Source organism: Macrotis lagotis, chromosome 6, assembly GCF_037893015.1.
Source record: "Macrotis lagotis isolate mMagLag1 chromosome 6, bilby.v1.9.chrom.fasta, whole genome shotgun sequence".
NCBI classification, from domain to species: domain Eukaryota; kingdom Metazoa; phylum Chordata; class Mammalia; order Peramelemorphia; family Peramelidae; genus Macrotis; species Macrotis lagotis.
In genome coordinates, this window is record NC_133663.1 from 10637677 (window position 1) to 10652324 (window position 14648).

Sequence of the window (14648 nt, forward strand, 5' to 3'; positions counted from 1 at the left end):
TTGGCCTTTGTCTTGAAACTTTTATCATAAGTGAGGAGATTATGATTGAGGACTCATTCTTTTTGGCTTCTCTCAGGCACTGCTCAAAGCAAAGTCAGGGCTTCCTGGGTCTTTGCCTTTGTCACTGTCCAGGACCTTGCCTGGTTCTGAAGCATCAGTGTAGAGCAGGAGCTAGACCCTGGCAGAGTGTGGCCAGTGCTGGCCCTGCTGTCCCCTCAGAACTTGGCATTTCACTGCTATTAGTATGCTTGGGTAGGTGAAACATGGGGCTTTTGTCATTAGGAATTAGCAGGACAAATGAAAAAGTGTTAGACCCATTCTGCAGGTGAAGGCTGAAGCAGATTGACCCTCAGTCAGGTTAATGATGGGAGACCAAGCCGTGGCCCTTGTTTGCTCCTGGGGGATGGGCACATCTAACAGGATGTGTGGGAATTGTGTTTGGCAGCAAACCAAGAGTTACACTGTGGATCTCCGTGCCAAACCAGAGTATCACAAATTCCTGATTGGCAAGGGGGGCGGGAACATCCGCAAGGTGCGCGACAACACCGGGGCCCGAATCATTTTCCCCACGTCTGAAGACAAGGACCAGGAACTGATCACGATCATTGGGACGGAGGAGGCTGTCCGAGAGGCTCAGAAGGAGCTGGAGATTCTCATCAAAAACCTGGTAAGCCTCTGACCTCCCTGTGGGGTCCTTTGGCCTGTGAGCTATGGGGCTGCCCACGCATCCCTATGGTGGTGGACTCTGGGACAGTTCATGTCCCTTTAACTTAGGTTGTCTTGCTTATCCTCCTGTGAGTGATCACTTCTTTAGACCTTTAGTTCTAACCTGGTCTTTCATTTCCTCATTAGGCCCATGGAACAATAATGTGCATTTGTAGCTCTTGAAAGTTTGCAAACCACCTTCTTACATGCTTTCCATTTGAGATAGCATCATATGCCCTGATAGACCTTGATTTGTTTGACATGAATTTGAAAGTAAATGGGATTTAGAAGCAGTTTTTCATGGATTTCAAGCACCAGGATTCAGTATTTAGCCTTCCTTTTCCCATCTTCCTCTTTTCTGTAGGATAATGTGGTAGAAGACTGCATGTTGGTGGACCCTCGGCATCATCGCCATTTTGTCATCCGAAGAGGCCAGGTCTTACGGGAGATTGCTGAGGAGTATGGTGGAGTGATGGTTAGCTTCCCTCGTTCTGGTACCCAGAGCGATAAAGTTACCCTCAAAGGAGCCAAAGATTGTGTGGAGGCAGCCAAGAAGCGCATCCAGGAGATCATTGAGGACTTGGTGGGTACTCTTTGGAGGGGGTAGAGGCTGGCTTGTGTTTTACCTCAGTAGGGTCACATGTGAGGTTTTGGTCAGATGTTGGGATTTGTCCATGTGGGCAGTGTTTCTGTGGGGTCATGATGGAATGGCACTTTCAGATTCTTGATCCTTCACTCCTGGATGGATCTGCTTCTGACCTTTTCTGGTCCTGGGGGTGTTGACCTGAAAGTAGCATTTATTGACATTTCTCATGTATGCCTAAAAAACATAAAAAAAGATTGACTTTAGAGGCCTAATTTATCAATAGGTCAGAAGCATCTTGGGAGATTGCTGATACCAGTTCAGTTGATGTGTCTAAGAAGTGGGGGGATGTGTTAGACTGTCCTTGGCCTGAGCCCTCAGTGTAGCTTAGTGCTCTCCCCAAGGTCCAGCCAAGCAAGGAGAGTGCCCCTCCCCCCCCCCCCCCAGAAGGGGGACAGACTGGAGACTGGAGACAGGAACAGAAACCAAACTGCATGGGTGCGTGTGGAAGTGACTCTGGAGCACTGTGGATGCCAGTCACAGACATTGGTTGGCAGAGCCATCCTAGTACCTGTGGTGGAAGATGCAATGTAGAGGGGAGCAACTGTCAGGGGGCTATTGTAGAGCAGCAAAGCCAAAAACCAGGGTGACCCTGGTGTGAGAGAGGACAAAGGAAAAATGGGGACTGTGGAGGAATCGCAGGTCAGGAAGAACGACCAAAATTGTGAACCTGAGAGATTGAAAGAATGGTAGGAGGTGTCAAAGAGGAATAGGTTGGCAGGAAAGACTGTTGAGGTTGGGAAGTTCAAAGTACCTCTAGTTGGTTATGGAGGCCTTGAGCTTAGGAATAAGGGGTCAATAGGGAGGTTTGGGGATCTGCTGCATAGAGCTAGGAACCGATGAGATCCCATAGAGAGTGTAAGGCGGGGGAGGTGTGGGACAGGGCTCTGGGCCACTTGGGTGCATGAGCATGGGTGGGATAGCAGTGGTGCCATTACTGCCGGGGAACTGGTGAGCGCAGAGCATCTGGGTTGTGGAGCCCAGGGAAGGGGGACGGCTGCAGGGAAAAGGGGTCAAGAGCAGGTGAGGAGTGATTGGGCCGAAGTGACCGAACAGGGAAAGGAGGCCCTTGAGAGAAGAGGTTGTATCTCTGAAGGGCAAGTTTGGGACAATCTCTGAAAAAGCTTTCATTTCTAAGCTCTGTAAAGACTTGATTCCAGTTTCTGAGGAAATCCCCTTGAAGAGAATGGGAATGGGATATGAATAATAGTTTTCAGAGGAAGAAATTCTTGATCTTTCTTGCCATTTAAAGATACACCAAATCACTGATACGTCATTGAGCTGCTCTGAGGTTCTAGCTTGGCCCATTAAGACACTCTTGTGGAAGACAAGATTTGGCCCAGGCATTCGACAAAGCAGTTTGGAACTGCTCCCCAGGTTCCTCAGTGGTGCACACCTTCCCTCTGTTGTCACTGCTAGCCTGTTACTTCCCCCAAAAGAGATCAAAGAAAGAGGACTTGTGTGTGCAAAATCATTAGAGCAGCTCCTTCAGTGATGACAAAGAACTGGAGATGGGGGGGGTTGTCCCTCAGTTGGGGAGTAGCCAAACCAATGATGGGAGAGGACCCCAGTGGAAATAACAAAGGGAATGATTGGAGAGAAATTTACAGTGTGTTCCGAGCCTTTTTGGTTGTTTTTTTAATTGAGAGGGAACAAAAAGTAAATGCCTATTCAATGAAAAGCAAAACTAAACCCAGTGAAAAATGTTTAGTGAAGCCGCCTAAGAGTGCTGATAGATGGAAGAAAATGGTGCAGAGAGGGCTCCATTGCACTTGGGTCACCCCACTGGGAGATTCATTCTTTTGACTTGGTGTCTGTCCTCAGGGCTTTAATGGTGGAGCAGGCCGGTGCTAGGAGTCCTCCAGACTTGAGGTAGTGAGAAGAACGGTATTCAAGGATTGAGGAAAGAGCAATCTTTACCTGGGGAGCTCAAGGGCCCAGATTTTGAACAGAGGGAAGGAAGTTAGAGCTAGGACTGGTCCGGGAAGGCCAGAGGTGATGGACAGACTCTGCAGGGAGGACAGAGGATAGACTCAGGAGGGCTTCAAGGACAAGGTGGTGGTGGGCCAAATTTCTGAGTTGGGAGTTGTGGAGGTGGGGTCCAAGGGTGCCAGATGGGCAGGATCTGACCCATCTCTGTCTGTGGTGGAGCAGATTGATAATGTGAGAAATGAGTATTTGAAGAGCCTTCAGCTTGTCCACTGGAGTCCTCAAGTTTGAGGTGGGGACATTGAACTACTTGAGGAAGGAGGGAGAACCTGGGATCTTTGGAGATAAGTCACCCAGAATGACCTTCAGGAAAGGAGAGGCTTCTGAATGCAAGGGGAGGGCCTGGGAACAAGAAACTGGTCTGCTCTCCCTTCTGGCTCCGGATGTCCAAAGAGACAAGAGGAAGTGTTCCAGGACTGCAAAGAGTGGTGGCCAAGGATATAGTATTGTCCAGTGATTGGAAGACTTGGACAAGGAAGAAGTCGGTCGTGAAGAGCCGTTGGCTAAAGAGACCAGAGCCTACAGAGCCTGGGAAGGGAGAGAGCATCAGACAGGGCCTGGGCTGGGGCTGAGATGGGTGGGTATGACGGAGTGGGCAGGGGTGGGCAGGGAAGGGAGACTCAGACTCAAAGGGATGGTGAGGAGAGCCTTCAGGAGTAGACAGTCACCCTCTTTTCTTCTTGAGCAAGGACCTAGCCTACACCATGACCACTGGTTCGGTCCCAGTGGCCTGGCCGGATTGTATGGATTGCAGCTAGGACTGTAGGTGGAAGAGGTTGCCTTCTAGTCAGCCGACACTGGGCAGCAGCAGGAGACAAGGATGCCTGCTTCTGATGGTAGTGGGAAGTTGCTGGCATTGGCTGTCCCCTGCCGGCCCAGCCTCAGCTTACCTTCAGAGTTGACTGAGAACGGTTAGATTATCACCTGGCTCTCATCTCTAAGAACTGATTCTCTTTCCATGAGAAGGGTTTGGAACTTGCCAAGCAGTCCAAAGCAATGTGATCCCTATCTTCTAAAAATGGGGCAGCCCTTGGAGGGTCCAATCATGGGCCCAAGAGTGCGTGGGCTCCTTCATGGGACAGCTCCCGGGCCTGTTTGTTTATTTCATGGAAAATGTCACAGTGGACAGCCCTGTCCAAATGTCTCATTTTGTTTTTTTAGCTAACATGTACTTTGACCTTCCTCTCTAGCATTTAACCACTTGTTCTTGATGTTTTGTGTCCCCTGCCATGGCCATGAAGGAGGCCCAAGTGACCATGGAGTGCGCCATCCCCCAGAAGTATCATCGCTCCATCATGGGCCCCAAAGGTTCCCGAATCCAGCAGATCACTCGTGACTACGGTGTCCAGATTAAGTTTCCTGACAGGGAGGAGAACCCAGGTGTGTGTGGGGCTGTGTGTGTAAGCCAGACTAAAGGTGGGGGGGGGCTTGTTCATTTTCCTGATGATTCTGCTGATAATACTGCCATAGAAATACTTGATGGTTAGAGCACGTAGTGGTCCCCAATCTGTGGTGGGGAAGATGTTCATGGTTCTCGATGCTTAGTGTCCTAAGTGTCTTTACTGACCTGAGCTAGCTACCTGGTCCAGGTGTTCTTGTCTTCCTGCAGGCCCCGAGAGACTGGTTTTGCAGAGTCGTGCCACAGCCTATGTGGTAGACATTGCTTCCAGCTCACAGCTAACCTCTCAACCCAGAGTCCCTCTTTCAAAGAGGGGTTGGGCAGAGCTGGGCTTGTTTGGCCTGCAGCTGTGCTGCTGTTCACTCTTCATCAAAGAGAAATCTCTTCTCCTGGATGATCCATCTGACTTGTCTTCTTGTCTCCTGGGAAAGGGGCTCTAAGGGGAGATGCTGTGAAAGCTAAGGAACTAGATCTTCTCCAAGTTGGCAGGCTTGACTGGCACAGGTGTCTGTGGAGCTTATGTGTGGGCAAGGTCTCAAGAGAACAGTTTTCACATTTCCACCTGGGCTAAAGTGAGTCCAGCAATTGGTACATTTTGGGCTTTTCCCTCTAGTCTCTCCCACTTGTGACAATTTCTTGGGGATTTGGGTAGACCAACTCAGAGTGGTTTTGTGTATACGATTCTACAAGTGTTCGTCCTTGGTGAATAATGGGATGAAATGCCTGCTGGGATGTCCTTACCTTAGCCAATGCTCCATGGACTGTGGATTGAAGCATCCTCAGAACAAGGGGTGCTCCAACTTGGAGATACAGGTGGGAGATGAAGATACTTTTCTGGTCCTTTGGTAGGGAGATGTCCATTTTTCCTCCTGGTGAGCTGGGATGGTATTGCTGAATCAGATGGAGTGCCAATATGCTGGCTCCTCAGGCCCAGCTCAGACCCCCAAGAGTGCATTAAGAAAGTCCTTTCCAACCCTTTCTCTCCAGTGCTGGCTTCTCCTGCGTTTTCTGCAAGACAATGATGCTGCTTCAGCCGTTTGTTCTCTTAACTCTTTTCTGTCATGCATCACCCTGGTGACCTTTGAGGGACCAAACTGAAGCCTTTGGTCTTTATCCCCCTCGACTCCCTGATTTCTCTCTCTGAACCTCGCCCTCTCTTCCAAGCTCTAGACTTCTGTTTCCAACTGCGTTCCTCCAGCTTGTGGTTCACCTTCAACAGATTGTGGCCAAAACCACAGGTTTCATCAGGTCCTCTTCTTCACTTCAGGGATGACCAGGATGCCGGTCGTATCTTGGCACAGGTGTCTTGTCGACACCTCCTCTCCTCTCTCCTCTGGCCCAAACTCTGTGGATCCTGGTACAGCAGCATCTCTCATGGGTCGTCTTTTCCCCCTCCCACTTTATTCCGATTGTCTTAGACCATTACCCCTGGCCTCTTGGGTAGGACTTTTTCTTCTTCCATCTATTCACCATATGATTTGAAATAAACAGTCTCCTTCTCTTAGAGCCCATCATTTGACTTGAGTACAGCCTGCCTCTGGTCTTCAGGGGCTGACTCTGTGGCCTGGGTTCTTCCCAGGGACTTGACTTGCCCTTTCTTGACATGTGCCATTTCTTGTGACATGAGCGGAGCTTCAGCCAAACTTGAGTACTCCTTGGTCCCTTGAGTATGCATACTCTGACCTTCCTACTTCCCCAGGAACTTGATCTGGCAATCTTGGGGTCCTCTTGACTCTTCACTAAATGGGAAGATGCTGTTAGCAGTGAATGTGTTTCAGAGTGTCAGAAATGTTTATGTCAGGAGGCCTTAAGGTCAAATCTAGTAAGATTCTGTTGCTTCAAATACCAGAGGATTTTCTGTCTGATCCTGGAGGTAAGAGGAAGCCACAGAAGCCTTAGTGAGCTGGCCCCAGGGATGCTGAAGGTCAGTGTCCTCTCACTCCCAGGATCCTTGCTTGAGGTCCTTTCCTGCCTAGGGCCATTTGAAATGATTTTGCCTAGATTAACAGAATAGGAAACATAATATTAAATGAGCCCATTATAGGAAAAGAAATTGAACAAGCCATAAATGCCCCTTTCTTTCCCAAAGGAAAAAAATCTTAGAACCAAGTGAATTTCTCAGCAAGTTCTTCTGTTCATTCTAGCAATGCCCAGTTCCTCATGACTCTACTTGGGGTTTTCTTGGCAAAGAAACTGGAGTGGTTTGCTATTTTCTTCCCCAACTCATTTTACAGATGAGGAAACTGAGGCAAATGGGGTTAGGTGACTTGCCCAGATCACAGAGAGTAAGATAATTCCAGGATCCACCAGAGACATTTAAAGGATAATTCCAGTCCTGTACAAACTGTTTGAAATAATTGATAAAGAAGAGGTCTTTTTCTTTGGTGACACAAATAGGCAAGAGTCAAAACTGAGAGAACTTTTTAAACAAATTTCCATAATATTGATGCAAAAATTTTAAGTAAGATGTTAGCAAGAAGATGATATCAATATATCTCCATTCATGTGCCTACTACCAGGCTGGATTTTGCCAGGATTTTATAGGGCTTAGAAAAAGTTGAAAGATAGTTAACTATAATAATAAAAAATCAGCATGTGAGTCTTTCAGTAGATGCAGAAAAAGCTTTTATGGGGCAGCTAGGTGGCGCAGTGGATAGAGCACCAGCTTAGGAGTCAGGAGGACCTGAGTTCAAATCCAGCCTCAGACACTTAATAATGACCTAGCTGTGTGGCCTTGGGCAAGTCACTTGACCCCATTACCTTGCAAAAACCAAAAAAGAAAAAAGCTTTTGATGAAATGAAACAGCCATTTCTCTTAAAAACACAAGATGGCTTAGGAATGAATGACCCTTTCTTGATAAGTAGTATCTGTAATCAGGTGCAAACATGGCATGTCAATGAGACAAGCTTAAAGCCATTCCAGGAAGATTGAGGATGAAGCAAGGGAGGCCCTGATCCTCTTAGCAGCCAGTACTGTGCAAGCTTTAGCTGACTATAAGAACAGAACCCCCAAAATAAGGGAATACATTTAGATAGAGAGGCAACAACTCATTTCTGCAGATGATTATTTGCTAAGAGAACACTGAGGAGTCAGCTAAAAACCTAATTATTTTAAGCTAGACTTACAGGATGTAAAATAACCTTAGCCTAAATCATCCACGTCTTTGTATGTTATCAACAGAATTCAGCAGGAAGAGCTAGAAAGAGAAATTGCATTTAAAATAACTTCAGACAGTATGAAATATTTGAGAGTCTACTTGCCAAGACACGGGAACTGAGTGGATACAATTTCAAACCCTGCCTTAGATACTTACTGGCTCTTGACACCTTCGGCAAGTCACTTTACCTCTGCCTCAGTTTTTTCATGTGTCAAACGAAGATGATAACAGCCCCTACTCCCCAGGGTGGTAGCGCTTCTCAAGTGCTTAGCACTTAACTCCTGTTGACTGACCAGTAGAGGGAGAGAGGGGTCCATGTACTTGGTTGGTACCCAGAGGTCTGACCAGGAGCTTGTCATTAGTGATGGGGACCTGTCTGTCTTTGTTGTAGCTCCCATTGTTGAGCCAGCTGTTCAAGAAAATGGGGAAGAAATTGGGGAGGGGAAGTATATGAAAGAGGCGGACCCTAGCTCTCCAAGAAAGTGTGACATCATCATCATTTCGGGTCGTAAAGAGAAGTGTGAGGCTGCCAAGGAAGCTCTTGAGGTTGGTTGATTTCTTTTTGGGGACTGGGACTGTGGGCACAGATCAGCCCAGCCTGATGGATGTTTCTTTAGAAGCAAATCAAATCTTTGTTCCCATCTAAAAGCTGTGTTTTATGTGAGGGGAGATAACTTGTCTAAGCTCTCCACTCCTCGAAGGGGCTTGGGCATTGTTTTGGGTTTGGCTAGTTTTCTGATTCAGGGGAATTTAAATTAATGTCCCTTCCTCCCTCTCCTCCCTCCTTGGGAGTGGATTGGCAGGGAGGGCTGCCAAGCTTATTTCCAAGGAGGCAGCAGTTGCCCTTTTGTGACACTCAGGTCCCTTCTGATTTGCCCGATGAGCTAATAAGCATTGGACAAGTTTAGGAAGATGCTGGCATGGCGCCGCCTGTACTCCGCTGCTTGTGTAGCTGCTTTTTCTTTGTGGAGGTGCCCTAAGGGGAGATAGGGTCCATGGAGCATGTGCTCATGTCAGGGCCCCCCCCCCCCCCCCAGCTATTTCTCTGCTTTTGATGTTAGGCGCTGGTTCCTGTCACCATTGAGGTAGAGGTGCCCTTTGATCTCCATCGCTACATAATTGGGCAAAAAGGAAGTGGTATCCGCAAGATGATGGATGAGTTTGAGGTCAGTAATGGTCTTAGGTGCTGCCCAGCTCAGTCCTTTCCCTGTTGGTTGGCAGCCCCCCTTCTGGCCCCCTGGTCATAGCTGACCTTTGCAGCCCTCAGCAGAGTTGAGGGCACATTGACCTGGGCCCCTTTCCAGCCACCTGTGGCAAGCTGTCCACGTTTTCTAGTTGACATGTTGATCCTGCTGCTGGGAACTTCGAGCTGAGCCTGGGATTGTAGGAATTTAACAGACATTGGGGGGGGGGGGGCGCTGTGTAATCTCCCTTGGGTGGCGACCCTGAGAGTCAGGTCTGACAGTGGCCCTGCATGTGTTCACCCATTTGGGGTGGGCCCATTGTCCCCAAGTACTTAGTTCCCTCTTGGGGCATTGTGCCAGCACCACTGCTCTCTTCCTTCCCATTCAGTTGGAGAGACACATTGAAGATTGGCCTGATGGGAGTTTGGGGGGCAAGGGTCCTGCTTCTTCCCCTTGGGGATGATGAGCCGACGTAGCTCTCTGTGTCTGCTTGTTGTTTAGGTGAATATCCAAGTCCCAGCTCCTGAACTGCAGTCTGACATCATCGCCATCACCGGCCTTGTTGCCAACTTGGACCGGGCAAAGGCTGGCCTCCTGGAGCGAGTGAGGGAGTTGCAAGCTGAACAGGAGGACCGGGTAAGGCTGGGCGGGGGCATTGGACAGGTGCGGCAGCCAGGGCCCGGGGAAAGGCCCAAGGCTTCCTGCTCAGATTGTGTCCCTTGTAGTGGGACACCTCTGGAGACAGAAGTGAGTGTTGTGAGAGTGTGTGTTTATTGAGAAGGCGAGGCATCCTTTATATGGGGAGATTCCTGTCCTTTTGGTTCCAGTCAGTCCTGGTGGGACCAGAACTGAGGATACTTAAACTTGTGTTTCTTCGCAGGTGGAGATTCATCTATTTGCATTCTTTTTTTTTTTAACCTTTTCATATTTTACTTGGGAAGCCAATGTCAGCTGAATTGAGTTACCATTCAACATTTGCCTCTCAATGGAGTCTGGGAGCTGGCAGGTCTATAATATTGTCTTTCACAAATACAGGTTTAGTGTATGGCCAGTCTAGGTAAAGCCCCAATTTTGACTTGGAGGCAGTGAAGGCTGGGATTGCCACAGCAGCATCCAAGAGGTTGAGATTGGGGTCTAGTGCACCAGAGAATGGGCCAACCAAGGGCTCCAGCTCCACTCTCAAATGGCATGATGTTAGTACAGCAGAACGGAAAGGCTTCGGCAAAGCTGAGAGGCTAATGAATGCTCATTCGAATAACCCTGATTCCTGGGGACTCCCTAGATCCAGTGAGACTTTGGTTTGTGACTTTTGTAGCAGGTGATTTCAGTTCACATGGGCTCCCAGGAGGGTTATGAGACCCTCACTCACCAGCACACACTTTTTTTTTTTTTAGGTTTTTTTGCAAGGCAAATGGGGTTAAGGGGCTTGCCCAAGGCCACACAGCTAGGTCATTATTAAGTGTCTGAGACTGGATTTGAACCCAGGTACTCCTGACTCCAGGGCCGGTGCTCTATCCACTGCACCACCTAGCTGCCCCTCAACACACACTTTTGAAAAGGTCAACCTCATGCTGATAGTTGAAGGACAGAGAAAAACAAAAACACTTTTTCTTTAAGATTTAATGGTGGGTTTTTTTATTTTTATTTAAGGCAGTGGGGTTAAGTGACTTGCCCAAGGTCACACAGCTAAGTAATTATTAAGTGCCTGAGGCCGGATTTGAGCTCAGGTCCTCCTGACTCCAGGGCCAGTGCTCTATTTACTCTGCCACCTAGCTGTCCCAAAAAAGCACCTTTTTTACCTAGCTTGGTTGGGGACACATTTTTCTACTCAATTTTCTCCTCGGTTGTCTCCATTGTAGGCTTTGAGAAGCTTTAAGCTGAATGTCACCGTAGATCCCAAATATCACCCTAAAATTATTGGAAGAAAGGGGGCAGTGATCACCCAAATCCGTATGGAACATGAAGTGAACATCCAGTTTCCTGACAAGGATGATGAAAATCAGGTGAGAAGGGCAGTTGGGAGGAGAGCTGGACAGACAGATTGCCCTGCTGGGGGGGGCAGGGTTCAAGGCGGGAGTTGAGATGTTGAGATGTGCAGGACCCTTTGGTCATGGTGCATCCCTGGACCTGTGGAGCAGAGTCTTCTCTGGGGATGCTGTGGCCTTCTTACTGGTCTCTTGCTTCAAGACTTTGCCCACCCTGCTCAACTTCACTTGGGCATCAGCTGCTTGGAGGGAGGGGAGCTTCTTCCAGAGATCTGCCAAGGTCAGCATCCCACTCTGACCCAGGGCCTACTTTGTGGGCTCCACCATTTCTCACCAGCCATGTTCCTCTGAGAAACATGAGAGGGGGCAGGTCCTAGCAGGGGTTGAGCTTCATGTCTTTGTCCAGATCTTGGGCTCTGGACACCAGCTTGGTCCTTCTTGGATTCCAGCTCTTGGTCTCCTCTTGAACCATTCACCTGTGTCCCTCTTCCCTGATTGTCCTGGAGCCAGGACTGTTTCCCATGAGGGTCTTGCTGTCCCCTTGGACTCTACTGTAGGGCTCCCAGCAGGTCCTGTCTGTGTCCTCCTTGACATGTCTCCTGATTGCTTTCCCTGCTGGGGGCTTGACCCCTCTCCACCCTCCCCACCCCCAATTCTGCATCTGACTGTCAGTTCTTCATATCACTTCCATGTTTAGGAGCTGGGGGGCTGCCTCCCTGTTGCCTAGTTCTTGGAGGGCCTAGCTCCTCTGGGGGCTGCTCTCCTCCTCCCTAACCTGGACTCCCCAGGACTCCATGCTGGCCATTGCCTGCTCCAGCCTTTACCCTGACCATTACCAGCTCTTCCCTTTACCCTGACTGCCACAGCATGCTGCTCCCCAATGTCTTTCTCCACCAGTCCCTTTGGGGAGCAGACTTGGTTCTTCCTCAGGGACCTTCTCATCTTGGTGATTCTCTTTTCTTCCCAGCCCCAAGACCAGATTACTATCACAGGGTATGAAAGGAACACTGAAGCCGCTCGTGATGCCATCATGAAGATTGTTGGAGAGCTGGAGCAGATGGTCTCGGAGGATGTCTCGCTGGACCACCGAGTGCATGCCCGTATCATTGGCGCTCGGGGCAAGGCCATCCGCAAGATCATGGATGAGTTCAAAGTGAGCTCAGTGTGGACGTGAGGCAGTTTCGAGGGTCTTTCGTTTGTCTTCAAGTGTGTGGCTGCAGGACAGCACACTCCCGGTGGTCCTGGTCTTGCAGATGACGTTGGTCTTCCAGATCTGCCGTTTGTTGGCAAATGCTCAGCCCTTCACCCCTAAAGTTAGATCAGCCTGTTTGTGTTTGCCAGTAGACATCTTTAAAGCCATGTTTACTGTGACCAGTGTTTCTGGGCCTGAGGGGGCCACGGTGAAGGGAGGACTGGGAAAGACTGTCTGCCTGTGCCAGGAATCACCTGGTCCTTCCATGGAAAGCCATGGAATTCCCCAGATGATCCTTGATTGGGGTCAGTGTAGTAGCTTCCTCCAGATAGCAATGTCAGACTGGAGCTTGAGGGGACCAGAGATTGGCAGGTGTCCAGGCAAAGGGAGATAGTCTATAGTCTTTGGGCTTAGCAGTATCTCTCTCGCAGGTAGACATCCGTTTCCCCCAGAGTGGAGCCCCCGACCCTAACTGTGTGACTGTGACCGGACTTCCTGATAACGTGGAGGAAGCCATTGATCACATCCTCAACCTGGAGGAGGAATATGTGAGTGTCTGTGGTGGGAAGGGTCTGGCAGGGGTGGTGGGCCCAGAAACGTCAGAGGCCCCTGGTTTAGGGTTGGGAGTTTGGCTGAGGCTCGGGCTCCACCTTCTTCTTACTTAGCCAAGGCTCCACTTTTGTCATTCCCCCAGTTGACTTTAGGGCTGACCCTAACTCATGTCTGGCCCATTCTTGATTGTCTTGGGGGTTTTTATTTAGTTCCTCTCACATTCAGTCCCCATTCCTCAGTGACCTTATCTATAAAACTGGGAGTGGGAAACCTGTTGAGTCAAAGGGCTGCCTAGGTATCAACCTTGAAGATTGGAATTGATGCTGAGGGTCCCTTGTTGGCTCTGGCTGTGTCCAGGGTGGTCCCCACTAATCGTCAGGCCCATCAAAATGAGTGGGTGCACATGGGTGACTGGGCAACCACAGGAAGGTCATTCCTCTTTTAGCGAGAGGAAGTCTGGTCCTGGAACCTGGAAGAGGAAGGGGGGGAGGGAGAAGAATTTTGCCCCCGGAGTTGGTCTGAATGCTTCTTTTCCTTGTATATTGGCACGGCAGCTGGCTGATGTGGTAGACACTGAGGCTCTGCAGGCGTACATGAAGCCCCCTGCCCATGAAGAGGCCAAGGCACCATCCAAGGGCTTTGTGGTGAGGGACGCCCCCTGGGCTTCAGGCAGCAGCGAGAAGGTAACGGCCTGAAGGAGGGCTCGGGTGGCTGGGGAGGCCGGGTGGGGCTTGGATGCCTCTTGTGCAGACTGCACCTGAATGCTTTGGGGGTCACCATGGTGGGGGGGGGCCTGAACGACTGCCCCTTCACACGGAGTAGGCGGCTCTTGTTCTCAGGGACTAAGTCTGTACCCTCATTTTCCCCTCAGGCTCCTGACATGAGCAGCTCTGAAGACTTTCCAAGCTTCGGGGCTCAGGTAGCCCCCAAGACTCTCCCCTGGGGCCCCAAACGATAATGATCAGGATGGAGAAACGTCTCCAGCTGCCAACCTGAAACTCCCCACCATGAATACTGTGTCTTAATCTGACCCAGCGGCTGGATCCCATGTAAATTGTGTGTCCCCACCCCCTGCCCCCTGCCCTGCCCCCTGCCCCCTGCCCCAAGAGGTCTCCTAGTGAAGCCTGGAGTGCTGGGTCCCGCGGGCTGGCTTGCAGCTGGCCACTGCTGAGTGTGCAGTTGGCCCTTGGGATCTGATCCTTGACATCTCCACTCTGGGACAGGCTTTCCACTGTTCGAAACACTAAAAACACAAGTGAAATGCTTCCTAATAAAGTAATTGAGACTTTCTAAGCTTCATGGTCCACTCAGCATGTCATTGAGCACTCTAACCTTCATTATGAGATCTCCCCAACTGTGGCGAGGAGTCTACTTCCTGTGTCATGACCTCAGGAAATAAATTTCCTTGACTTTCTAAAAGCCAAAATGTTTGCCCTCTTCCTTTCCCAGCCCTTCCACTCTTGGGTTTGGTTTTGGTCGTTGTTTAGCCCCAACCTTCCTTTCGCGTAGAGTGCAATCCGCTTTCTGCCATCTGCCCCCAAGGCCACTTAGCACAGGACGTAGAACGGGGAGAGAGGATCAGATGTGGACCAGGAGGAGGACTGGTTGTGGCGGAAGGGCCCAGAGAGGCCCCGGGCCGTCTCTCAGCTTGCCTAGGCTAGTGTGGCCGAGACCACCCGCCTCCACAGACGCCACCCAACCGGTGGCCTCCTCGGGATGGGAAATCCTCATCAAACCAACCAAGCAGCTTGTGATCCCTCCCCCCTTGTTCTTTCCTTCTAAAGTCAGCCTAGCTTGATGTCAGTATTACCAGGAGAGACCTTGCTTAGGGGACGGTGGGA

The 14648-nt window shown here is 49.9% G+C and overlaps 1 protein-coding gene across 5 annotated transcripts in view; it reads left to right on the plus strand.

The window, feature by feature from the left end:
* The window catches only part of HDLBP (high density lipoprotein binding protein), a 77513-nt gene extending 63280 nt beyond the window's left edge, over positions 1-14233 (plus strand). For all 5 annotated transcript variants that reach the window (XM_074190700.1, XM_074190697.1, XM_074190701.1 and 2 more), the window contains 11 exons: positions 446-667; positions 1070-1288; positions 4579-4717; positions 8286-8440; positions 8956-9060; positions 9580-9714; positions 10938-11081; positions 12031-12216; positions 12687-12803; positions 13362-13490; positions 13679-14233. In XM_074190700.1, coding sequence (XP_074046801.1) covers positions 446-667; positions 1070-1288; positions 4579-4717; positions 8286-8440; positions 8956-9060; positions 9580-9714; positions 10938-11081; positions 12031-12216; positions 12687-12803; positions 13362-13490; positions 13679-13765 — 1638 coding nt within the window. In that variant the 3' untranslated portion in view covers positions 13766-14233. The remainder of the gene's footprint in view (positions 1-445; positions 668-1069; positions 1289-4578; positions 4718-8285; positions 8441-8955; positions 9061-9579; positions 9715-10937; positions 11082-12030; positions 12217-12686; positions 12804-13361; positions 13491-13678) is intronic.
* Positions 14234-14648: the final 415 nt, after the last annotated feature.